The sequence below is a fragment of the Scleropages formosus genome, chromosome 7 (genome assembly GCF_900964775.1).
Source record: "Scleropages formosus chromosome 7, fSclFor1.1, whole genome shotgun sequence".
Taxonomy (NCBI): domain Eukaryota; kingdom Metazoa; phylum Chordata; class Actinopteri; order Osteoglossiformes; family Osteoglossidae; genus Scleropages; species Scleropages formosus.
Genome location: NC_041812.1, coordinates 11,115,118 through 11,142,257, shown reverse-complemented (window position 1 = coordinate 11,142,257; position 27,140 = coordinate 11,115,118). Strand labels below are relative to the sequence as shown.

The 27,140-nt window shown below is 44.8% G+C and overlaps 1 protein-coding gene across 1 annotated transcript in view; it reads left to right on the top strand.

Annotated features, from left to right (window-relative positions):
* LOC108937782 (dipeptidyl aminopeptidase-like protein 6) overlaps positions 1-27,140 on the top strand; it is a 60,411-nt gene that overhangs the window by 18,591 nt on the left and 14,680 nt on the right. The window contains exons 2-8 of the mRNA XM_018757935.2: positions 10,021-10,135; positions 14,763-14,861; positions 19,559-19,653; positions 19,996-20,070; positions 21,631-21,683; positions 22,118-22,199; positions 26,434-26,554. Coding sequence (XP_018613451.1) covers positions 10,021-10,135; positions 14,763-14,861; positions 19,559-19,653; positions 19,996-20,070; positions 21,631-21,683; positions 22,118-22,199; positions 26,434-26,554 — 640 coding nt within the window. The remainder of the gene's footprint in view (positions 1-10,020; positions 10,136-14,762; positions 14,862-19,558; positions 19,654-19,995; positions 20,071-21,630; positions 21,684-22,117; positions 22,200-26,433; positions 26,555-27,140) is intronic.

Here is a 27,140-nt window from a genome sequence, read left to right as displayed (position 1 = left end):
TATTTGTGGGTGTTCAGGGAACTGCTGGATGCTGGAACAAGGTGTTCTTTGCTGCCTGTGATTTTCCTTAGGGTGTTTGTGGCCTTATCCAGTTCGCTCTTACTTCAGAAGCTCCTGGTACCATTGGAGGACGTGACTCTCGGCTCTTGTGCCATACCCCTTGGCAGGACATCATAATGGATCATTTACATGATGTTTTAATGAATATGCATAACTGACCGTGTTTTGCCATGGTACTGCACAAAAACTAAGCCAACCCAGTTAAGAAATTAGCTCTAAATTATTTTACACAGTGAAATAGTTGCTTGTGGGTTGTTTCTTCTGAACATTATTTATAGCAGTCTAGAGTTGGGGATTTCTGTTGTCGTGGAGACAATTTGCAAGTCCAACATATTTGCTTCCCAGGGCTGGTTAAGCTCTTTAAGCAAAACCCGTAGTCTCTTTTCCTTCCACCCATCATCAGTTCATCTCTGAAACATTCCTTCCACAGTTTCCAGGCGAACAGACTCCACAGGAAGTTACTGGGGAAGATAAAAGCTCCTGGAGAACATGAGCTTGCTTCATATCCGATATCAGATTCGTTACGTTGATGTATTAAAACAAAACTGGCATAAACTGTAAATGATACTCCTGTTTATAACAAGCAGTGCGGGCCTCTGAATTGGTGTGGCACACATTTCATTCCAGAACTATAAATCACAGAAATGGAAAAGAAATTCAGAAGAAATGAAGCATGTATTGAAATACGGCAAGAGGCCAGACTTGAGTTAGCACGGCATTTTCCTCAATGTGTCTGATACAGGAATTTTATGTTAAGGTGGAAGTGAAGCGTCTGAGACTTTCTGTGTAATTTTCTTTGTGACAATTGATTTCTAGCAAGTATGAAAGGGAGTTTGGTGTGAGATGAAAGCTGATGGATAGGAATAACAGAAAAAAAGACTTCTCAATTGTTAATGTTCTTTGAAGGTTCAGTGCTCTCGAAACATGTGAAGTGAATAGCAATTGGTATGGCACTCGTGTTAGTCCGAGTTTTTAGAATCAATGAATACAACAGGATAAAACACTAAAGTAAGGTAATGTTTTTTTCAGGGACTAAAACACTCTTCTAAATCTCAAAGGGTCTGTATTCAGTCCATAGGGTAAACTCAGGAACTGAAACACTCCTTAATGTAAACATATCCCTTGATTTGGAGTACAATGTTTTTTTATAAACTTGAGAGGATTTTTTTTTTTTATTACCACTTTAATGACCTCATATACTGTTAAATTATATACATTTTTCATTCAGTGGATGAATACTGTAAAGTGAAGCATAACAGTGTTTGTCATGGTAACATTTTTTTCCCTGTAACGGAAAGACTTACAGGCCCAACTGAATCACAAGGGCTGTGTTGGGGATCTGGAATGTACAAAAGATGCATTTTCATCAGCTGAACCTCAGACTCAATGAATGGAGGAGAACTATTTTAGGAAGCACCCAAATGAGCCGATGAACGCGACTCTTTATACCAAGACGTGAGATGGCCTCATTTCTCCACAAGGAGCAGAACAATGCAAACTAGTAATGGCATAGGATGTGGGCGTTGTTTATATTCTCCTATTCCTCCATGCTTCTTGGAATGTTATCTTCCACTTATCAACAAGATGATCAGATGGAAAATGCAGAATTCATGTTTGGTTAGGGGAAAAACACCTAAACCTTTTAAATCCTTATGAGGAAGGACTTACTTTTATTGACCACATTCTTTTTTCATAAACTCTCTTCGTGTTAAGAAAGTGTAAAAAACATGCCTTATCTAAATACTGTGTTTTTTTATTACTGTTCGCATGTGGCTTAAAGAGATCAGAGCACACTGTTCGCTATTGGAGAAGTTTGCAGAAACAGAGCAAAAACTATTCCCACACACAAATAAGAGAATAACCTGAAAATCAGTGCATAAAAATGATTTCTTCGGAGTTGACAGTTGAATAACTGCCTTCTGTTTGCCATTTGTGTGTATCAATGCCATCATATTTTGCTGGAAACAAGGTGTGTGCTAAAGATGATGCATTTATTGAAATACGCCATCTTAAATAAATAGAACAGAGTATGAGACCTTGAAATACAAATGTATCACATTTGATTACTTCTGACGAATACTGAAAACCTTTGCTTACTGATGGGGATGAGTTTCCAGAGTTTATACATGACTACACTGTTTTTCTTCATTCTCTTCAGCGTTAGAGCAGTCTGAAGTGTACCATTACGGCTGCCCACTAGTCCTCCTTTAATAGAAAGCAATACTGAAAACATGGCGTTTCAGTGCCGGCATGCCATCTGACAGCTGCTGCATGCTTTGGCAAGACCCTTAATTAGTTGTAATTAGATGTGAATCGGTAATTGTCCATTTGGCAGCGCTCGGCTCCCTGACCTATTTCTGTAGCATCTTCTTCTTTATCTTCTCTTCCCAGTGCAGATGTATCTGGACATGGCTCGGCTGGGGATTCATTAGGAAACCGCGAGTGGTATCACTAGCCTTGTGCCTATACTGTATATACAAAATGTGAAACAGCAGGCTAAGAAGCCTCAGCTGGGTAATGGATAGAAAGCGTGTTGCATTGTGGTTAAGAACACTAAAGTCCCTCGGGGCATCTTGATTTAGTACCCTTTACAATGCTGTAATATCTAGTATAGGCAAAATTGTGCTTGCTCTGGATAAGAGCATTAGCTAAGTAACAAAATACTGACACTAATAACAGCTGCTTAACCTGTCCTTCTATTTGACCGTCGAAAGGGTGCTAAAGGGAACAATGACGGACTAAGAGCAACAGCTAAGGGCCCTTTGAGTCAGACTGACAGTGGTAATGCCCCACTTCAGCGGTTTCCTCCTGCCAGTAATTCCCTTAGCTCTGTTTGCCAATAAAATCACATCCACGGAGATTCGCATCCTCCATAAAACTCCGGCACACCTGCGTGACCCCTCGCTGCCAGCCCCCTAACCTGCACCCGTTTAAACACCTTTTAATGAACCTCGGCCGAGAGCGGAGCTAATTGCTGTACTCATGCCACTAATTATAAACGACAGCGAGAGAGTCATAAGCCGAGGAAGTGCCAGTGTTGGATTAATTGCCTTGCCATGGGTAACTTTGGCTTCGATGTTGGCCGTGCCTCAGGAGATTGGGCTGACGCATCTGTTGCTCGTGGGGCAAGGCTCCGACCTGGAGAAGGATGGTTCGATCCGCAGCGGCCATTTCCATGAGCACTAATAAAGTGTATTGAGGCCCATGGACACATGCAAGCAGATCTGTTATGCCCAAAACCATGGGAGGAAGGCAACTTGCTCATCCAGCTCTGAACTCACAAGCTCTCACCCCCTCAGTTCCGCCATGCACAGGGAAGCAGGGGCACTTTCAATTACTGCCGTTTATACCATTAGATGCCGCCTGCTGTTCTCCATCAGCATTGCAGGGGGTTGTGAGTGATCGAGGCCCATGGCTGTGCTTCGCCTCAGCTACATCAGGGAGCCAGGGAGCTGAGCAATCCAGTTCATGGACATGGAGGACGTTGCCAGCCGCAATGTTGCTGTTCAGCCATATGCTCGGGATTTCTTGGTCTACAATGCATGCGTGGTTGTCTTTCCCACTCTTTCAGTCTTCTTGCACTGAGCCTGCGAACCTCTTTTGTTGGTATTAAATTGCAACAAGTCGTACTATGGCTAATCCCTGTAAATCCAAGCCAAGTTCAAGTCAAATTCCAGCAGAAATGCCTTTCGAGGATAATGTGTATTTCTGCGGGTATTTTGTTGTAAACACTTCACTATTTAGCGTTCATCAGACGTTCATCAAAATATGAGTGCCATGATTTGCTGAGCAGTACCATGCATGTAATATGACTTCCACATACAGATGGAACAATCTAGAATGCATGATGCAGTGCAGCATATCCCACAAAGGATGCAGTGAAACTATCAAGTGTAACTGAATACTTGCAACAACATGTTGGTTTGTCTCCACCAGAAGACGAAATGAATCCCATACAAAAGGGGCATTATCCAGCTGTTAGAACACATAAAGAACAGATGCCTAATTCTATATTGTTGTCATCAAATGTCAGATTTGCCTCACGATCTGCCTTTTAACGGCAAGCATGGCTAAAAATAAATTGAAAAGGCAACATTAGTATTTTCTGTGTTTCTCAGATGAAAATAAATGGGTTCACAGATATCTGAACTCCCAGCTGCACGCATGCCCTCATAAAAAAGTATTTATGTCATGTTCCTGGGTTAAATACGGCATGTTTCAATCCATAAACTTGACATAGCCAGGAGGGACTTTCTAACACCTTTTTAAAAAGATTTTAAAGCTGAGTTTCGATGCACCCACGTTATTTTAGGCTCTCTTCTTCCATACACTCCGTTGCACTCGGTTGCAACTTATGCAAACGACCTTGTTAATGTTGTGTGGTAATTTAAATATGCAGTAACAGCCTGTTCTCACAAACAGAGCTACAAAAAGCTGAAATTGTGCTCTCTGTCACGATGTGAATAATGTACAGTGCTGTGAAAGAGAATTTGCGCTCTTTCTAATTTTCATTTGATCAGATCTTTATGTCAGCTGAATTGACGTCTAGTACTGTACACTAGAGCGGGGGGGGTGGTGGTGCAGTGTTGCAGTGGCGCAGTGGGTTGGACCGGGTCCTGTTCTCCGGTGGGTCTGGGGTTCGAGTCCAGCTTGGGGTGCCTTGCGGTGGACTAGCGTCCCGTCCTGGGTGTGTCCCCTTCCCCTCTGGCCTTACGCCCTTTGTTGCCGGGTTAGGCTCCGGTTCCCCGCGACCCCGTATGGGACAAGCGGTTCAGAAAATGTGTGTGTGTGTGTGTACTGTACACTACAGCTGCATGTGGTTTTAAAGGACACTTCTGCGGCATATGACTGAAAGATGAGCAGGTGCCACAGACTGTCAAGTCATGTGGTTTGGCAAACACTTCAATTTATTCCAATAGATGAGAGTTTTCACCAAAGCAACTTACAACATTAAGGTACTTACAATCATTTTCCTATTTACACAGCAGGGTAATTTTACTAGAGTTTTTTTTTTTAGGGCAAGTACATTGCCTACAGGCACTACAGCCAGAGGTAGGAATTGAACCTGTGCCTTCTGGGTCCTAAGGCAGTAACGCTAACCACTATAATACCAGCTGCCCTGTGTGTGAAGCAACAGATGGAGAAAAAATGTGAACAGGTGAGGACAGACTCGACCGGGGCAAAATTGCAGGGAGCCTGTTTGTTGAAAACACAGGGTGCAGTAAATGCCATTTTATTTATGTTTTTCTTTATTGTTTCGGGGGGAAGAATTCCTTGGGCTGTGCACTGGGTGGTTACATTGCAGAGTGATTTTGGGCCTAACAGACAAGGAAATAAATCAAAGCTGGCTAGCCGAGATTGTAGATTGCGCTCATCTCTCTCTGACAGGGGGTATCATAAACACAGAGGCTGGCCATTTGAAGTGTGGAATTGTGTAGGTAAGAAAGTGCAGCACCACAGCGCTTGTAGCCTTTGTCCACTTGGCTCATGGAGAACGTGAGTTAAGCTTCTCGGGCAGTAGGCAACTCTTGCAAGGTCCATCAGCCACAATCAATATCACATAAACCGATTTAGTGGTGTTCGTTTCAACCTCTTCATCTGGACAATTAGTTAACCTCTTTGAAGGTCCAGCAGAGCAGAAAAGAAGATATTTTATTCTTCCTTTACAAAGAATCAAGGATATTCTTCTTAGCTAGGTCATCCAACTGTGGAAGGACAGAACATGAATTTATAATTTTTCTGCCAGGTATTCAGTTCAGCATAATTTATTCTGTGTAGCACTCTTCCTACTTGGGTGCCTCAGAGTACTTAATTAAAAAAAACCAAAGCCTCCCACATGTATCCTCTTCTTGTCTCTCTCCATTAGCTTCTTGTACCTGTATCAAGTTCAACACTCTGGTTACAACCTACAAGACTGTCAAAGGATCTGCACCCCAGTACCTTCAGGAACAGAACACTCCTTACACCCTAGCAAGAGCATAGTGCTCCTCCATCTCTGGTTGGTTGGTGGTCCAGCTCACAAGGGTCTAAAATTCAAAGCCCATTAGTTCTCAGTTCTGGCATCAGTGTGGTGGAATGAGCTCCCTCTGTCCCTCAGAGTAATGAATCCCTTCCAGCATTCAAGAAGGGCCTCAAACCCATCTCTTTCAGAGCCACTTCTCTCCTGATATTCTCACAGCTACATAAATGAGCCCAACACCATCTGCTATGATTACATCTGTATTTGCTGTTTGAATGCCACTTCTATAGGCAGCTACTTAAGTGATGTGATGCAACAACATGGTGATATCAGACAGACAAGGTCTTTGTCTCAGTCCTGTGTCTGTGTCTCAAGCTCTTCATCTGTTGCTGATGCACTTCTGTTTACTCTGGGTTGTATGTTATTTTGGAGAAAAGTATCTAAAAACGGAATAAACTGTACATTTATTAATGCAAAATCACAGAAAAACATGAAACAAGTTGCATGCATAATAGCAGCAAACAGGTGTGTGGGAAGGCCAGAAGGCAACAGAGAAGGGGAACAGAACCCATAAGGCTTGTGTCCTTGCTGCACACCCCTTCTGGGCTTGCTAACATGACACATTTAATGATGCTATTTTGTAAGAAGTTTCTGGAATGCTCAGGTGTCTTCCCAGCAGGTAGCTGGTAGTCTATTCCAAACTTTAGTCCCGAACCGACGACTTCACCTCCAACAGTGCATTTATACAGGGAATTATATGAACACTCGTGTTCTGCGATCAAAGAGAGCATGCTGGGCTGTACATACTAATGAGTTTGGATGGAGCCAGGTTGTACTCTGAAGTTACCTGTTGAGAACGATGCTATACAAAAAGTAAATTGAACCGAATTCATGAATAAGTTTGTCGACAACTTTACTGCCTCTCAGTACAGACATGTAAGAACTGCTGCAATATGATCATATTTTCTAGCTCTCTGTATAACGCTTGCTGCAGCAGTTGTGGATTCATTATATTGCGATGTTATGATCTTTGAACAGGAATTCTTATATCACGTTGTGTGGATGGATCTTAGCGATGAGACCACAGCTTGAGAAAACCAGCTTGGCAGTGCATGAATGCCGATGCTGACCATCACAAGTTGCTCCTTTTTTACACCAGTTGATCACTAGTAGTGACACTCCACAGGTAGCTCAGAGTGGTTAGTGACACAGGTTCTACATGAGGTTTGACACTTCAAGATCCCAGGAGGGGTCCTTATTATGCAGTCGCCTTGAGCGAAATAGTTAAGTAAAATATCCAACTGTATATTTGAGAACCATGGTAAGTTACCTTGGAAACAAGTATCCACTAAGGTGCTCAATAGACTGGATGTGTAACTGCAAAACAGTGGCACTGATCTTAACAGAAGAAATGAAATACATGTCTGTGGGTCTGTACTGGCTTCTTGAAGGACCGCGGATCTTTCGAACAGCTGTTCCCGCCACTGAGGGGTCTGCCAATCGTTTTGTTTGTTGTAACAGTATCAGAGACCTTCTATTGCTGGAAAGACTGGTGTTCCGCAGCCCTTAAGGGTCGGTTAAAGAGTCTTATTCTGCAGCGTGTGATGATAACCTCACCCTGAGAAGTCCTCGTGCTTTGACGTTTTTGCATTGCAGAGGTAATTGCTTTACAGGACCGGGCCCCTGGGGTTATTTCACCGCTGACCCGCATCAGGGGCATCCTTGTTTCCATCGTAGCAAGAATATTCTCTCTATTCTCTGCGTCTCTTAGCCACTGACACTGAAAATTGCTTTGCTTTCTAGTACAGAGGCTCGAACTTTCCACCAACATTGATGTTTATCTTTCACTGGGCGTCTTTAAGAATTTACCTGACCCTTTTTGACTCCTTGCCGAAAACAAGAGTTACATTTACATATTCAGATGACGCTTTCCTCCGCTGTTAAGCAATTTACCTACACCACCTTCTGCCCACTGAGTATTGAGTAATTTTGCATAAGTTGGGTGAAACCAAATACAAGCATACCTGCCTTCATTTACAAAACAATAGCTTTTTAAATAGATCTTCTCCCTTTTCTTTTATTCTTCAACAACGTATTGTTACTCTAGACATTATTCCAAATTACCAGGTAATTTTGACAGTACCTGTGTGGCACAATGTGCTTGTGAGAGATCCAGGCCCATGACAGCAATGAAACCTTGTTGTTTTCCTTCGCTGCGGTTGTGATGTTGAAAGTAGTTTACAAATTGCATCCATAATCCCAGACACCCCACATTAGCGGCAGATATCGATTTAAGGTTTTCGCGAAGGACTCGGAGCATCTACGAGTTCAGTGACGGCACGCCGCTGAAAAGAGACACTGTTCAGAGGGAGAAAAAAACCCGCACAAATGTGATCAAGTACATCACTTAGGGCAACAAACCGCGTAACCTGTCAAAACAAGTCTCCGGCAGCCCCAGACGGGTCGTTCCAAAAATAATGTGGATTATTTATACATTTGGCTATTGATCTACAGAAACCAAGGGCTGTTTACAGTGAGCAGCGCACACTTTGTCACCACTCTCGCACATCGTGGAAAGCAGAAATAAATAGGCAGCGTATCTGGCATCGTAGGTCAATGGATCGCCTTGTCGGAACCCCAGTCTGAGCTGCCGTGCGTCACTTGAGGCTGCGTGTTGCCAAAGACCTGGGCTGTTTTGATTAATGGCTCCGGACGAATGTGTCGCTGGGTGAGCTTGTGAGGCGCTGAAAACTTTTGGATGTTCGCAGAATAATGAGAGGTGGTAATAGGCTCCTCGGAGACCGCAGGATCTGTGGATTGGCCCTGGGAACCCGAGGCTCATCAGCGAGACCCAGCTGTTTCCACCTTTTTACACCTGCCTCCCCGTATGCAAACGCTGCATTGGTAAAAATGTTGGATATTTTACCTGCGTGTGCTGAAACGAGCAGTATAAATGGAGTGGTATGTAAAAGTAGGAAGCACAGTGGTCAGTAAGGTTGCTTGAAAGTGATAGATGCAGGTTCGAATCCCACGTCCTGCTGTAGTACCCGTGATCAAGGAACTTAACCTGACCTGATACAGGGAAAAATTGCTCTGATGTATAAATGGGTAAATTTTAATAAAATCTGTGTTCAAGCCTCACACTGTGAGTGACCCTGGAGAAAAGTGTTAACTAAGTGGATAAGTAATAATTATATGATGTATAAATTGTGTTTCTAATTGCAGTGGTAATTTAAATGGTCTACCTGTGAATTAGACGTCGAGACATTTTGCATAACATTTCCAAAAAATACAACAAATATATATAATTTATTCTCAACGCCTTCCACCCCTCCTGAGGCAGAGGCCGCCAACAAGGGCTTTCCAGGTGTCTCGAGCTGAGATGTCTTGAAGTTTTCTTGTTGGCAGTTCTGTAGCTGGCAAGGTTTTTACGGTGTGGGGTAGCTAGCCCCACGCCCAACCCTCCTCCTTTCGCAGCCAGGCTTGGGACCGTCCATGGCGGGGTTATATATAATTTATAGCATGGAAGATTTGGTGGCACAGAGGGTAGTGGTGGTGCCTCACAGCGCCTGAGCTGAGGGTGTGAATCTGGCTCAGTCTGTGTGAAATTTGCATGTTCTCCCCATGTTCGCATGGATTTCCCCTTATTGACCACAAACCATGTCTTTCAGGTGGATCAGTGACCCTGTATTGCCTATAATGTGCGTGAGTGACTTGCCTGTGATAGACTGGAGTCCTTTTAGGCGTACCTTAACAAGCCTACAGGGGACATTAGTGTTATGTTTTAAAGCGTCCTTTGCCGGTCTTTTCAGAAAACTTTCCGCAGAACTCCGAGACGAGCAGCTCTCGCTTGCGGCCGTCTCCCTTCGGATGCTTCGGATGCCGTGCGAACGGGGCCCCATTAGCATGCCTCGCGTGCTCCGCTCCCAGCGCTTCTCCTTGAGAGTCCTGCAGCCGCGACCGCGTCCTTAGGTGACGCTCGATTGTTCGCTCTTTTGCAGGAGCTCGTGGGGAGCAACCCTCCGCAGAGGAACTGGAAAGGAATCGCAATCGCCCTGCTTGTCATTCTGGTCATCTGCTCCTTGATCGTCACCTCCGTCATCCTGCTCACGCCAGGTACGGCGGTACACATCCCGCGACCCTTTTTTCCCCAATTGTGCCTCTTCACACATGACAATGAAATGAACGAAGCATTTAAATAGAAAAAGAAGAAAAATTCCCAGCGGCAGGCGTGGCGTAACGCAGGAGCGTGACTATGGGCGAGGACGAGCCCATGGCACAGAGCGCACGCTCCAGGCGTGTGTCGAAGTCAACCTGGGAGTTGGAATAATCACATCTTGAGGTGAAGTACGCCTGTTCTACAGCGCCTGTTTGCTTTCACATGTAATGATTCATTTTCCCTCTGCATGACGCATTTTTAACTCAGATTACAGTACGCTAATGGCCACAGCCATAAGTAAAATTCGCCTAGACTAATTTTCTTCCCTTATATGTATGTCGACACACACACACTATATACATATATACAATTTTGAACTACTCATTAGTTCTTATGACTTCCACTCTAGGGAAAAGATGTTATTATAATAAAGGGTACGTTAACTTGGCCTTGTGCCCTGTACTTCCGGGATTCCACTAGGACCCTGACCTAGGCAAGCAGTTAAGGAAAATGAGTGAGCGAGTAAATGGTACATTATAAAAAATTTCTCTGACGTTTACATTTAACACGCCACGTGAACCTGCCGATTCAGCTTTAACCGCGTGTTGTTTTCTGTCGGGGTTTAATTTTTTTGTTTAAACCGCATTTTTTTTATTTTATAAAGCGTAGCATTTACTGCTGGATGACGGTTTATTTTAGGTGGACATCAGATGGGCCATTTCACTGCTCGTTTAAAGTCACACATTAATGTGGCCACTTTCTCTGGGCATTTAATTACGTTGTCCAATAGTAGAAAGGGGATATTTGCTGGGAACGGAGCCTTTCTGTGTTTCTGCCATTGTAATATCAAGAAATAATATATCACATTTTTAATGACGAAAACATGTTGTGATAGTGATGTAATAAGAGGTAATAATAAATCCTTTTATTGGTAATAAGATATAATAACATATCCTGTTATGTTTAATAAGAGGTTACAGCACATCATGTTTTTGGCAATAATAGCCATAAAACATAATGCTGGGAATAATATTTATTATATGTTAGCAATAACATACTGTATCTTGTAGCTATTGATATAATGTAATAAAACAGCATGTTGTTAATAACCGGTAATAACACATCCTGTTGGTAGGAAGAGATAATAAATCTTACTGTTGTAATAAGAAGTAAAAATACATCTTATTGTTAGTTATAAGAGATAATGACACGTCCTATTTTTGGTGATCTGTAATAACCAAGTAAGTAAAAGCACATGTTGCTGCTGTACTGTCCTCTATGTTTCATCTTTATTGCACAGGACACGCTATTCTTCCTTTTTACTCTCATTCACTGTTGTCCTACAGCAGAGAGATTACGATCCCACCCGCAGTGCAGCCGTGAGGTTTCATTTGTGCATTACCGCGCTGGTCTGTCACAAGGCTCCCAGCCGATCAGGAAGGCTGTGTGTTGAGGCTGAACAGGTGTCAGCTCCACATGGCGTCCCCTCCTGTGTGTGATTGGCTGGACCTGTCCGTCCTTCCCCAGTCCTCCTGCCTGGTTCCCAGCGGAGGCTTGGAACACACACTGGAGTCCCGGGTCTGATGCCCTTCACCTTCCGCCCCTCAGCACATCCACACTCTCATGCAAAGTGAGGGCTTCTGTCGCTGTTGACATTACCATGCTACCAGTTACTTGACCTGAGTGATGAAAAGTAGCAAAAAGGCAATTTGCATGGGCCAGCTCTCTGGGGATGCCAAGTGTGAAAATCCAGTGGGTAGCATCAGTTTTGTTGTCATGGAAACGGGTGGGAGTCAAGGGACGCACAGGGAGTGTTGATGTCCAACAGAAACTGGCAAGATGTGACTCATGCAGTGTGGTCCTCCTCCACCCCAACAAGTGTTGCACAGCCAACTAAGGCACGGCCCGAAACCCAAGATCACACACTCTTCAACCACGAGTGTGAAGCAGGACTGCGAGGGAGACTCCGCAGAACAAAACAAGCAGCATAATCATGATTCAGACCCCACACACACACTTTCAGAGCCACTTGTCCCATACAGGGTCATGGGGAACCAGAGCCTACCCAGTAACACAGGGGATAAGGCCAGAGGGGGAGGGGACACACCACTAGTCCATTGCAAGGCACCCCCAGCCAGAACTTGAACCCCAGACCCACTGGAGAGCAGGACTGTGGTCTAACCCACTGTGCCACTGCACCCTTGTGATTCAGACCCCTTTAGTTCTTTTCTGGCCTTAATATGGAACCTGCTCAGGATGGATGGCATAAGTCTTTTTCACAAGAGACCAAAACCAAAGACAGTTTATAGCACAGCGGTTAGAGCTGTGGCTTTTGAACCCAAAGGTTGCAGGTTTGACTCTCACCTCTGGTTCTAGTAGCCTTAAGCAAAGTACTTACCCTGAGTTGCTGCAGTCAAATTACCCAGGTATATGAAAGGGGAAATAATTGTAGGTACAGTAATGTAGTAAGCTTCTTTGGAGAAAGGTGTCAGCTAAATGAATAAATGTAAGATGGGTCCTCTGTATTTAAATAGTTTCCCTCTCAGGCAGAGGAGCCGGAGCTCATGGTCCGGGCAGCGAGCACGACAAACGCAACCGCTGGATTCTCTCCCGGCGACAGTGCTCTTTGGCAGGAGAAGCGCTCTCGATCGAGCCGCCGGACGCACTTGTTTGTCTCATAGAAAGCAAGCCGAGGACTTTTCCTTTGACAGCGATGACAGCTAACTGACAGGCTGACAGCTAGCGCGCCCATCTGCCAAATGTGGAAAAATTCCTGTCTCGCAGCACAGCTGTAGACGGTGGACTTTTTAATAGACCCTCATTTCTGAGGACGTTACATAGGCTGACTCCTGGTAGTCACTGTGAAAGATCTTAAAATGGAGCTCCACTTATTATGACAGCGTTTACAATAATGAAGAGCACTTTAGCGTTTCATTAACTCTTAGTGACGTGGCGATACTCTGAAGCCGCCTCCAGAAAGGTGGGCTACGCAGTTTGCCGCTGAAGAAAAATCCAAGTCCTGCCCTGCCGACCTGAAGAAATACCAACTAATTGGACCCATTCTCCGTCCTGGGGGAGCTGCTGCAGTCTGGGGTCGTTGCCATTTGACCCTTCGGCGGATGTCTTGTTTTAGAACCCTCGCCTCTGGAGGACACTTACCACAGCTTCAGGGTTTGTGCACAAGAGCCACACGGGCAACGCTCGAGATTTCACGGCGTGGGGTCCCCAGCCCCTCGACCGATCTTGACCGCTTCTTGCCTGGCCTGCTCGACGCCCTTCCTTCCATCAAGAAGAATGAAATAAGTAAAACACTGGCGATAACAGTTCAGCCAAATCCCAGCAGTCATGCGCACTCTATACCATCATTGGTTTTGTTGAGCTTTTGAGAGTAGTAGATAATAGCGCTGCTCAGCACCTCAATTCGCTCAAAAAAGTCATGGTTTATTATTGTTTTTTTTTTTTTTTTCCGTACTTGTGTTATTTTCTTCCATTTACATTGTCATTTTGGAAATCCTCATTGAGCAGCTATTTAGATTTCCGCGATCCAATAAGCAAACAGTTTTACAGTTATCACGTTGATTTACATAAAGCACAATCTGCTGCTCCCTTGTTAAAATTCAGTCCACATGATCTCAAAATCAAATTTTCCATAACTTGAAAAGATAAACAAAATGCATTCGGAATTGAAATGAACTTCGTGAATCAGATACAGTCCTTGTCTCCCATGCATATAGATTGCGCTGGAATTGAAAGGCTGTTATCATATTTGATGCAGGAAATCATTTCTGAAATAAATGAAGTGACACGGTGCATCCCAGGGAAGTACAGTGCTGCAACTCGCTTCAACAATTCCGTTTTCAATTTTTTATTTATTTATTTATTTTTCAAGAAATGGGTTCGTGCGTGCACTTCATCAGCAGAATATCTGAGATACAGGGCTTTTTTACGTCTGATCGGACAGGAGCGCCATCCCGTAGCAGTGGGTGTGCCACAGGAACACAGCCATGGGTCCAGATGCCTTACGTAACACACACATCACCATGTGCTCGACTCCGCGGCAAGACGGAGGAGACAACACACTACTGCCAAAGGCACTTCACAGAGGACTAGCAGAGAAAATGCCAGAAGGTTATTAGATAAAGATCTGACCTTGTGCTTTGAAGGCTGCAGGTTCAAGTCCCACACTGTATGCTGTTGTTATACCATAGAGCACAAATGGTGTTTCTACATCTAGCTGAAGAAATTGTTGAAAACTGCATCTGTAGGCAATGATATGAACCAACTAAAATAAACCCAGATAGATGGATTATGTCATAACTCTTATCCAACAGCATACGGAGAAATATGCTTTGCTTTGGAAATATCTGCTAAGGAAATGTATTTATATAACATGGCAGGACAATGTATAAATCCATGTTTATCGATATAGTGTTTAGATTAAAAAGAAACACTGGGCGATTATTGATGGCCTTTGCTGGGACGATGCATCTTTGCTGACCTGCTATCACTATCTTGGGCTCTGGCCTTTGTTTTATTCCATTCTTTTAAATAAAATTGTTGTTTCTTGTGTCCCTTTCCCTGCAGGTGAAGATGACAGCCTGGCTCGCAAAAAGAAGGTAACAGTTGAAAATATCACCAGCGAAGCCTTCAGAGTCCATGACCCGGGTGCCAGGTGGATAAGCGGTGAGCCTGGGGTGGGGTGGGGTCAAACCACTTCTGAACACATCACTTTGGCACATTATAAAATCTGCATTCAGCAGTATGGAGCCATCGGCAATGTTCTGTGAAGCTGACAGACACCTGATGGGCTACTTATCTTTGCACTCCTCAGTGACTTTTTAAATCCTTTCGAATTTCAAACATCCAAGAGGGTGAAGAAATCAGCAGGTGGTCTGTATGTTATGAATGTGGGTGAAAAAGTGCTCAAATTCAAAAAGGTGCCTGCGTTATACCCTTGGAAAATGTAATAATCTGATATACCTTTAAAAACCTAATTAGACACCTTCGTAAATGGTATATCATTATTTTCCTCCCAAGACCTCACCATTTATCTTTGTCCACTCTAGAAGACAGATGTTGCAGTTTATCTCCCAAGCTGTATGCTATTATGCAATGCTGACTCCTAACGTACCTTTTAGAGGACGCTGTATGATTTTATAGGATATCACTAATTTGGGGGCTGGGCTTGGACAACTGCCTAGAAGTCCTAGAAATAAATCCAAATACCTTTTTGGGTCTCAAGAGGTACTTATTATTATAGGACTTTTGTATGGGCAATTTTGTCTCTGCACTCTGTTTTGTGTGATTATGCTGAAGCTATTTTATGCACAGCACCGTTGCTGAGGAAAGGGTTACAGAATTTTGACATATAAATGAAAGCAACTGAAGCAGGACTCAAATCTACTAAAAGGAACATACAGTAAATCGTTTTAATTAATAGTTGTCTCTGAATCTCTAAACCTCAGCTTCTCCTTTCTAAGGAAATTATTTATTAAGTATGGAGCTGTAAGAATTCCCATTGGGTATTGTCACACTGAAGATGTAAGCCTTTTCTGGCATTGCAATATAAAAAATGTAGAAAATGTGCTTGGATGTTATTGGATTTGCTGGATTATGGTCCTTTCCTTTCTCGCCGCTGGGTGATCTCCATGAGCAGTGGCCACACGTCATATCTGAACACTTCACTGTGTGAATTAATATGTATTATTCTACACCTTGAGGATTCCATTTCCAGCAGAAAAACCCTTCGTGAGGAAAAATAGCATATTTTGGAGAGTTGCAGACCACTGCTAAGACCTTCCCATGGCCTCAGCAGTCAAAGGAAAGGTTATGCAGTGTGTGAATGTGAAGCATCTGGAGAAGGAACCAAAGCTACAGCAGGGTCTGGCTTCCTGGGTATTTCAGCTAGAGTCTTGCCATGGTGCAGATTTGTAACCGTTTCAGGCCCAGTCACTCTTTTTCACAAGATGTAGTATTTGCCTGAACCTTAGAGCCAACATATGTTCATTGAACCCTACAAAGTCTCCGTCTGCATAGTATCTTTATATGAATATTTTCCCCCTAAGTTTACTGTTTGGACTTACCTCGTCACGAAAACATGAACTGAACTTTTGAAAAAAGATATAAGGGTAAGACAAGCTAGAGCGATCCATTCCTCACAAAGACATGATAGAGCGGAACCATTAAGAGTTTAGGTCATAACATTCAGTCATCCCATGATGGCTGTCCTCTTTGAATCACCTTATTTGTGCTGAGACCCCGGCTGCTGAGCCCAGTAATATATGCAAAATGTGCACGGTCGATCTACAGGTCCAACCTGCAGGCAGAATCATGACCATCCAAGTTATGCACAAGAGCCGATAAAATTTGGCGAGGCCATTTGGGGAAAAAATTGGCACTGAAGTCCCTCTAGCGGCAAGTTCCCTTAGTGATCACACATTTCAAGGTCCAACATTGTTTCGAAACAATTCGGCTTGACCCTAAAAAATAGAGATACACCCCGATGTCACAGCCATTGTTCATTGTCCATAAAAGCCAAGATCACCCTGTATTCCCCTGTGGAAAGGGTTATTAGCTGGTTTTTTCTTTCAGTGATTTGCTCCTTTCGTGATTCAACACAATAATCTTAATGAAGTCGTGTGATTGATTGAATCTGATATTCCCCGCAAGAGTAAAACCTTGGAAATGATTGCTGCCACTGCGGCTGGAGATGGCGGGAAATCGCCATCCTGGGTAGTCGGGCAGAGATAATTAACTGCCGGAGCAGGAGGTAAAACTTTTGCTCAGCTTCCCAAGGGATCTTCCCAGAATCTCCTGCGGAGCCAATCAAATCCACGAGCGGGCTTCTCGCCACGGAGCGACGTTCGCTCTCGATGCAGCCCTCAGGGATTCTGAGTAAACGTCGATATCTCACTGGCGCAGGAAGGCTTTCCCTTCCGGTCCAGTTGGGGAGGCTCTGACCGCACTGGGCCTAATCCCAGAACACCCTGGTGTGGTGTGACCCTCATGATCATCCCGCTTCAGAGGCTGGATGCAGTTACCAGCAAACACATAATTACTTTCCTCCTCCGTCGTCTAAAACAACAATCAGTCTAGATGGGTTCTCTCACTTGGGTTACTGTGAGCAGCACAAGCACAGATTTTGGAAAGGTTCTCCACACGGATGATTTTAGAGTGTGAGCACTGAAATACATGTAAAAATCAGGATGTTCATTAAACACCTCGTCGTCACACATATATTTGAATTTTAAAATTTTGCAATTTGAACCTCTTCCCATCTAACGGCTCACCATGAATATTTTTGCAGTATTGATTAAGAGGGGGAGGTAATTGATCGCTGCCCCATGGGTGTTGCATTGTTACAGTTTAACTTTGAGCGCTTTGTGGAGCATGAGAGCAGAAGGAGGTCAAATTGATTTTGCCGGATGTTTGAGGTGTTTGGAGAACGGCCTTCGCGGTGCTGCATTGTGATGTGTCCTTGTGGCGTGCAGAGAACGACAGAGAGAAACATGGTTTTATTGATGACCGCAGCAATAGTGCTTGACCCCGACTTGACAAAATGTGAAAAGAATACAATAAGGTGTGATGCGTTTGCACAATTTGTCTGTGATATACTCAGACACTTTTCTGTCGTTCCCTGGCTTAGAAACGCTTACGAATGTTTGAAGACACAAACATTTTCCAGTTCGTATATTTATTTTTGATTGCACTTTCTCCACTAATCTGTTTTCTACATTTTCGCTGTGTAGCAGAGAAAACGCAACCTGTGTTTACACATCCGGCCAATAGATGGCAGTAAAGTGCACTGAAACAGAATAACAGTGTGGTTAGTTCAGCTCACTTCCATTTACAGCTCATCTGGCATTCCTAAGTGTCAGTGATCAATAACAAGATGAGGAACGCTGCACATGTTTATGGGAAGCTGATCAGTAGCTTTTAGTGATGACGCTAAAAAAGTAAAAGAAAAGTGTAATGTGGCTTGACGTTAAATTTAAAGTCTTGCAAAATATTTTTATTTATTACGGTGTTATCTGAGGCTTTTACAGAACCCAGCCTGTAATTAATCAAGGAAAATTTTCCGTTAAGTTTTTATTGATTATGACATATGGAAGTAAATGTAACTTTTAGTTAGAAACAAAACAAACATCCAGACCCAACTGTGTTCAGAAGATTAGGAACTGCGTACCATGTTTGTCATTTACTCCGTTCTGCTTATAATATATATTCTTTATGTCCTTGATCAGTTCTGACTGTGATATATTTGGCCAATTATAAATCCAGTGTATTTCCTGTAACAGATGCTTGCACTCCAGACAGCCAGCAGGCTGAGCACCCCAACCTCTTCCACAGTCAGAGGAGGTTTGGAGGAGAGAGGCTGTAGGATGCTCAGCCTTGTTGTGTGTGTATTGTTGTTTTAGAGTAGAGCTACTCGACATGGAGAGGGAGCCTCACTAGGCTGACTAAAGAATCGGAGCAAATTACTGAAAATAGATCCTGAAAGGGCCGGGAAGAACCAGACAGCCAACAAAATTACAAATACAATCTGTGTTCATTTATTAACAATTATAATTTCATAAAGTGGGTCTGCATTAAGAATTAGGTTTACATGAAATATCGGTTTTGAATCTGCAGTCAACTGCAAAGGCTGTTCTTGGCTTTTTGGCCAAGATTAGCAGTATTGTGGTATTTATAGATATGGTGGGTGGGAGGGATGGGTTTCTTTCTCAGTTTTTCATTTGTTTTGTGAAGGGATACATTTTCAGAAGGAAGGAACAAAATAAGTCTCTGCACTTGCTATTCCTTTTAGAGAAGAGGGTCCCCTACTAACTCCCAAATTCACTCCTTGGAAGAGCTGAACTCGAAAGAATGAATAAAAAATCAAAGACTTGAATCTGTAGACCCCGACTCCAAGATCGGTCCTGCAGACCCCTGCAGCTGGAAGATCAGTCTTGTAACCCTAATTCCATGAAGATCAGTCCTTGTAGACCATGGTTAGGAAAAGCCCCTAGAAGATTGGCCTTGCATGCCTTACAGTAGGAAGACTGGTCCTATACATCATGGCTCTAGAAGATTTGTCCTGTAGTCTCAATTCCTGGAGTCCCCAACTCTGAGGTACCATATATGTCACCTAAAATGACCTGATTGAAACTAGTGACAGTGTCATTGGGAACATATCTAGTTGCAGTGAGACTGTTGATGTATAAACACTCCACCTGAAGAGACGATAGTAATTAAAGATTGCCAGGATCAGGGTCTTCAAGACCCTCCAAGTTCAGCAGAATTATGCGAAAGACAGAAATTATGATCCAAAGTTCTCAAACCATGACTCATGTTGTTGATGTGGTTGGGTTAAATCCTCAGGTTTTTTTTTTTTTCCCCAGGGGACGAGTTGCTGTACCGGACTCGAGAAGGGGATGTAGTCAGGTTCAACGTCAAGACAAATCAGTCAACAGTTTTAGTACAAAACAAGAAGTTTGTGAGTATTGCAATTTCACTTCCAGAAGTTTCTTTAATACTGTCCACTTAACTGCTTTTGTTCTGAGGTATTAATGTTAAACATGTTTTTTCATCAGTCTGAGCGTCTCAGAGCTCTGCTGCTTTTGCCGTTTTTTTTTAATGTGATCCACGTTTGATGCTTGAGAGGCTCACTGCCGCGTTGCTCTGTCATCCAGTCGAATGTGAAATGCAGTTTCGAGCTTATGGTTGCTTGGAATAAAACAACGTGTCAAACCAAATTATACCCCGAATGTGGAGACGGGGATGGAGATGGAGACGTGACACACGAGCAAACACCCTTTCATCTTTTCTCACTTCCCAGACGACGTACAAAGCCAGCAAATATGAACTGTCGCCTGACTTGAAGTATGTGCTGCTCGCTTACAGCGTCGCCCCCGTGAGTCCTGCTTCCTTTGCTTTTTTGTCCAGTGTGGAAAGATGCTTCTCTTGTATGTAACGACAAAAAAAAAGACACGGGTTAAAAAGAAAACGCATACACACATACACACGCATCCAAGATGTTTAGAGTAATTTCAGCTCATTGCTGAAAATATATGTACAGGTGATATACTGTATGTTTCACCCCCCCCATTCCCAGCATGCAAAGTTGTGGTTTGTCTGTAGATCTGTCAATGGTGGTGTAGCCCATTTCAGAGAGCTTTGGTAGGACATTGGGGTGGAAAACAGTTAATGCCTGTGAAAGTCCTCAGAGCTGCCTGAGCAGCACATGTGCTGGAGGCAGAGCTTATGTAAAGGATGAAGGGCTGCTGGGATGGAGACGGAGCTGGTGAGGCGGAGGCAGGGCTCATGGGGTGGAGGCGAGGCTGCTGGGATGGAGGTGGAACCGTTTAAATGGGGCAGATCTAGTGGCATACAGGCAGCGCTGGTGGGGCGGAGATGGGACTGGTGGAATGGAGGTTGGGTTTGGAGGACAGAGGCAGAAAAGGGGAGGTGGAGGTGAAGCCTGGTGAAAGAGGTTGACCTGGTAGGATGGAGATGAGGCTTGTGAGATGAAGGCTGAACTGGGGCTTGAGGCGGGACTGGGGAATTGAAGGCCGAACCGAGGGACGCGCAGGTTCGGGGTTGGTGGAACAGAAGTGGGAATGGTGAGATGGAGGTGGAGCTGCTTAAATAGAGTGGAGCTAATGCAGTGGAGGAGGGCTAGAGGGACAGGGGTGGAGCTGGCTGGACACACTGACATCTCTGCCCGATGCCACAGAAAGAGTAACAGCAGCGTGATCATCTAAACTAATCGCTGCTGTAGCACTTTGTGCTTAGCTGAGCTAATGAGTCCAAGAAATTGATTCTTCTCTCCTTTCGCTCATGGTGTTGGCTGGGCGATTAGTGCAACTGACTAAAAACATACACATTCCCAAAAAATGCAATTCAAACAAGGTGGGTACAGCATTTCTGACTGAGCTCAGTACCATGAAGCTGAGGCCTGCTGAAGGCACCACGCTGCAGGATCTGCCTGGACTGGCGTGCACGACAAGTGGAAATAACAGAGACAATTAAATTTTCATCGCTGTCACGGCTCATCAGGACATCTGCTGGAGACAGTCGGCCCGACGCCGGTGAGAGGCTGGCCGTTACCCAGGGAAACGCATGGGGAAACACACGAAGGAAAGATAACCCCTGCCCAAACACACCACCCTGTTGTCAAAGGGTATGAGTGCGTAGCTCTCTCTTACGGCTGGCTCGCATCACTACTACCACACCGATGACTGATTTCGGACAGGATGGGCAGCAGCTGCTGGACCATGCTGTCTCCCAGAAGGGCAGTTTAAACACTGGCAGACAGACGTGACACATATCAGAATGACAGTGACCCAATGAGGGGGTGGGCGGGGGCTGATCCTATTCATATCCTGCTCTACGGTGCCCTACCCGCTCCATACGGCACCTCTGACGCCCCACCCCCGACTCAGACTGATATGCGTCTGGATTTTTCCTGCAGGTTTATCAGCATTCATTCACAGCATCCTACATCATCTGCAGCTTGGATACTCCGTGAGTATCGAGCACTCGTCTTCTTGACTCATTCGGCATATTTTCATTACTGCCTGTGCAAAGAGCATTCACAGCGCTGCAGAACAGGTAAATAAACATGGTAATGACCATAATTTGAAATGTCTAAACAAAATGAGTTATTCCTTATTAGTGAAGTTAAGGGCCGTTACGCTATGAGCTGTGCATGCTGCCATCTAGTGGCCAGGAAGAGTAGAGCAGCTCCAGCTTACGCGTGACCTGGAATGACCTGACAGCCTCCCCACACACACACCTGAAATATTAGGATATTTTTATACTTTCTCACGCCTCGTTTCCAGATGAATCACGAAGGTGGCTTCTGTGCGCCTCGTCTGGCTTGTCGAACGTTTGTTACGAGACGGCAAAAAGGACGTATGAAGGTGAGACCTGGTTCTCTGGCTGTTCCCCCCCTGCAGTGAGACGCTGAATCTGAGCCCCCCGGAGGTGCCTCACGTGACCCTGCAGTATGCCGGCTGGGGTCCCAGGGGCCAGCAGCTGGTGAGTGTCTCCCCCACGTTCTCACTGTGCTCCTACCCACAATGCCTCTGCACTCGGGACACATTTCGGCTGCGTTGGCAGTTTGCACTTTTTTGCCACCTAAATGGAAACAACAAAAAACTAATGAAGAACAGGCTGATTCCTGCTAAAGGGGGCCTTTGTATCCTTCTTTTCCAGAAATATCTGATTTTTTTTTTTTACACATATTAGTACAGAAAGGTCTTTCACATAATACTTGTACCAGACTGATTGGAATCACAAGGTGGCGTAGCGGTTTGAGTTCTCACCGTGCAGTCTTAAGTTTCCTGGTTCAAACCCTGCTTCTGCACTACATTTGATGGACGTACTTACCATGAACCTGATCTGGTAAAAGTACCCTGCTGTAAACATGGGAAAATCATTGTAAAATTGCTAATCAGACAATGTAAGTGACCTTGGAATAAGATAAAGAATTTTTAGAAAGGAAAAATCCAAATGCAGTTATCATCACTTCCTGACTGCACTGGCACATGATGATCACATTAGATATGGGTTTCAGTATAAAACCAAGACTTTCATAAATGTAGAAAATATGTCTCTTAATTTTTGATGTTATGCATTCCTTCCTGTTGGGTTTAATTGTTGCCAACATCCCACCGGAACACAACACATATACTGTTACACTGACCTTCAACTGATTGCGCTGACAACTAAGAGTAATCAGCAGCAAGTGAAGATCATCTGGATATTATTGCCTTATTTCGACAAGCATAATGACAAGACATACCAGCTAATGGAGACTCTGATGAGGATGGTACTGTGAATGGAAAACCTGAAAGGTACATTTGAATTTCTTGCCACTGGCACATAGTGTACATGCTACCAAATTATTATGACCATTATGAATTTGACAGTATTGTCTAAAGTGATTTACAGGGTAAGGTTTGTACCCTAACCTACTTATAGCTATGTACCTGATTGTACAGCAGGGTCATTTCACTCAACACACACACACACACACACACACACACACACACACCATCTGAACCGCTTGTCCCATATGGGGTCGCAAGGAGCCGGAGCCTAGCCTGGCAGCACAGGGCTGGAGGGGGAGGGGACACACCCAGGACAGGACACCAGTCCATCACAAGGCACCCCAAGTGGGACTCGAGCCCCAGGCCCACCGGAGAGCAGGATGAGGTCCAACCCGCTGCACCACCGCACCCCCCGTTTCACTTATCAACTCAGAGTAAATACCTTCATCAAGGAAACTACAGGAGGAGGTGGAATTCAAACCCAGGTCCGCTGATTGCCAGGCGATGGTCCCGCTAAGCACTAAGCCCTTCTTACGTGTATAAATCAAACTGAGCTGAAATTGAGTTTCCTCCAGACAATAGGAGCTGTGCAGGTTAAGCTGTTAATAATTACATCCCCACCATCCAGCTGGGGGCGCTAGAGGGAGCACATCCATCACACGTTACAAACATTTCCACCAGCGTTTTTTTTGGAGCCCTGAAGTGGAGCTAAAGTGGTAGAGGACCGACAGCCACGTGCAACCTTAATGAACACTTTATGTGCTGTGTGTTCGACACACACACACACACACACACACACACACACACACACACACACACACACACACACACACACACACACACACAGAGTTACTAAAGCTCAGATTTGGCTCCTCGGGGCGTCCAGCAGTGACCAATAATGTAATCAATGCCAGTCTTTAGAAAGGTAGTATCGAAGTAGTTCGTTATCACCTTGCAGCCAACAGATCTGGGTTCGAATCCCACCTCTGTACCGCCCTTGATCAGGGTATTTACCCTAAACTGATACAGTTAAATTTATCCTGCTGTATAAATGGGTAAATAACTCTAAGTAGCTTAGTATGCAAACCAGACACTGTAAGTTACTTTGGAGAAATATGTTAGGCAAATGAGTACAATAATAATAAAAATCAATGTTTTTTATTAGAGTAGGGGGTGTGGTGGCGCAGTGGGTTGGACCACAATCCTGCTCTCCAGTGGGTCTGGGGTTTGAGTCCCGCTTGGGGTGCCTTGCGGCGGACTGGCGTCCCGTCCTGGGTGTGTCCCCTCCCCCTCCGGCCTTATGCCCTGTGTTACCGGGTGGGCTCCGTGACCCCGTATAGGACAAGCGGTTCTGAAAGTGTGTGTGTGTGTGTGTGTGTTTTTTTTATTATTAGTTGTCTCCGTGTTCAATAATCCCAGATTCTGCAGACCTTCAGAATGGCCTTTAACCCAAGTCACTGCACAAGTAAGAAATGATGCATTACACAGAAATATGATGCACAGATACCATTTGAAGGACATCCTGGTATTCTCAATTATTATTGAATTTTAATATTTTCCATATGTTGCCGTCGTCTTTTTTGCGCGAGGTGCTTAATCCTTGACTTCTGTTTCAAAGCACAACGGTCTTGTTCTCGGGATGTTCGTTCGCATCCGTGGCGACCGCAGAACAGGAGATAAACACCAACAGCTGTCTGCGATAACGGTGCCTCATTTGCATACTGTAATCAAGGGCTTTTTTCCCTCCCTGATTATTTTGGTGTTCGCAAACTGCTTGTTTTGAGTCTCCCAGGAGTAAACAGCTCCGAGCTCCTTTTTTTTCCACAGATTAACCTCAGAGCAGATGCTGGCATCGTGCGTGCGTGCGTGCGTGCGTGTGCTGCGCCATGCAGCTGCGCATCGCCGAGTGACCGTGAACACACACTGGAGCTGAGCACAGTGTCTCCCTCAAGGGCCTCAGGAACACACACACACACACACAAGTTCAGTTTGGGCCTAAGAATGAGCGTGTGTGAGACACACGTGCTGTTGGTGCTCGAAATGAGCCGCCGCTCATTAATCTGCAGGTCGCGTAACACGTGGCTGTCGGTGTGCAAACGGCGCCACCTGCAGGCGTGGAGCAGCGCCGTCCTACTGGTGCAGTGGTCCATCGGGGTACGGGGAACCCCCCATCCCACCTCATCCCACGTCCCGCTCTCAAGGTCATTGCAAACAGTGGATGAGGACGGGTGGCGATGGGCGACAGGGTTTTGGACACCTGCTGATACCCCCCCGCCGCCGCCGCACCCCCAGCGACGCTTTGATGCTCCGCTGCTCCTTTCATATCCCTCCTCCTGAGCGCCTCCTCTCCTCCCATAATCTCCACAGCAAAGCGAGCCATCTGAGGCGTGCGCGCAGACCCGAGTTCTCACGTACATCTCACTGGAAAACCGTAGTAAACGTACAGTGCGGTGCTGCAATCAGTGTCGTTGCTCTCAGTGTTCCGGTTTTTATCGAACAGCGAAGGAAACAGCAGAGGAAGAGAAACTACCATGTGTTGGATTTGCAGGTTTAAATTATATCTAAAAAAATATAGGTTTTTATTTGCAGCTGGTGGCATAGTGGTTAGAACCATCACTGCAGGACCTGGGTTCGAATCCCACCTCCTCAAATGACCCTTGATGAATACAGTAAAAATGATTGTGCTGATTAAAATGAAGCTAAAAATGAACTAAAACTAAATTTGAAACATTCTCATTTTGCAGAAAATTGTCAGCTAAACAAATAATAATAAATGTGTGATTAAAAAAAAAACTCACTTTGTAAGTTGCTTTGGAGAAAAGTGTCAGATAAACTGATAAACACCAGCAGCTCCTGGGACTGTAGCGGTTAGAGCCTTTGGGTCTGAAGGTTGCAGGTTTGAAACCCACATCCAGCTGTAGTACCTCTGAGTAAGTTTTTGCCCTAAATTACTCCAGTAAAATTACCCTGTTGTATAAATAGGTAATTGATAGTATCTTAACCTAGTAAGTTACTTCGGAGAAAAGCGACGGCTCAATATAAACTAAAATTTGCAAAAATACATAGAGACCTGCTTTGTTAAGGAAGGACCTTTTCTTCACACAGAGAATCCCCTTCAGTCTAGGTGGGGGGGCACCAGGACTCTTCGAACCACGGGCCTTACTGCCAGTGACAGGCACCCTGCGGTAATGAGCAGGATGCCTCCGTGCTGGTCGAGCGGCCCGATCGTGCCGCGTTGGACAGCGTGTTTGTCAGACTCCTGCAGATGTGTCACTCACATGACAGAACCGGTGGGCTGGAGAGAGAAAAAAAACACTTGAGCTGCTCTCCCTTACCTCCTTTACCACAGCTGTCTTGTAAAATCCCCCCATTGGGATACACTCCACATTCAAATTCATTCTGCCTGTATCGACCGATTTTATTTACGCCTCTTTTCCCAGATCTTCATATTCGAGAACGACATCTATTACCGGGCAGACGTGAACGGTCGAACGATTCGCCTGGTGTCTTCAGGAAAAGAGGGAGTCGTGTTCAACGGCCTGAGCGACTGGCTCTACGAAGGTGAGAGTAGCTGATATTAAACAAAGCGTGTTTGCCATCCCAGGGCAGCAGGGGGCGTAGTGATTAGAGTCGCTGCCTTTGCATTTGAAGGACTCAGGTTTGAATCCCACCTCCTGCTGCAGTAGCCTTGATCAAGGTACTTACCCCAAAGTGATACAGTAAACATTACCCTGCTGCGGGGGCGGGACACGTCCCATCTGCTCAAAAAAAAGAGTCATATCTCACCAGGTTCCATGTCTTCACACCTCATCCTTGTGTAAATTGCACTGCTCTGCTCAGCGGAAATTATTTATTCATTTCCCGACAGTTGTAATTTTTCTCCACGACACTTTATGACTAACTATTGATTTTCAAGCTGTGCCAAATATTTGTTTGCGGGAGTGTGTGTTTGTGTACGTGCACAGCCAAGCTTGCGTTGCGAGGACACTGCTGAGAAGGCGGTTGCTCACTTTGCCCTCCTCTTTCTGAGGCGGTTGGAAAAATAGGAACTGCGAGAGAAACACGAGCGACGATGGGTTGCAGTTCATGTGTGGCATGAATAGAGAAATTGGGGGGGGGGGTCACTTCATGTGGCTTCGGTTTGAGT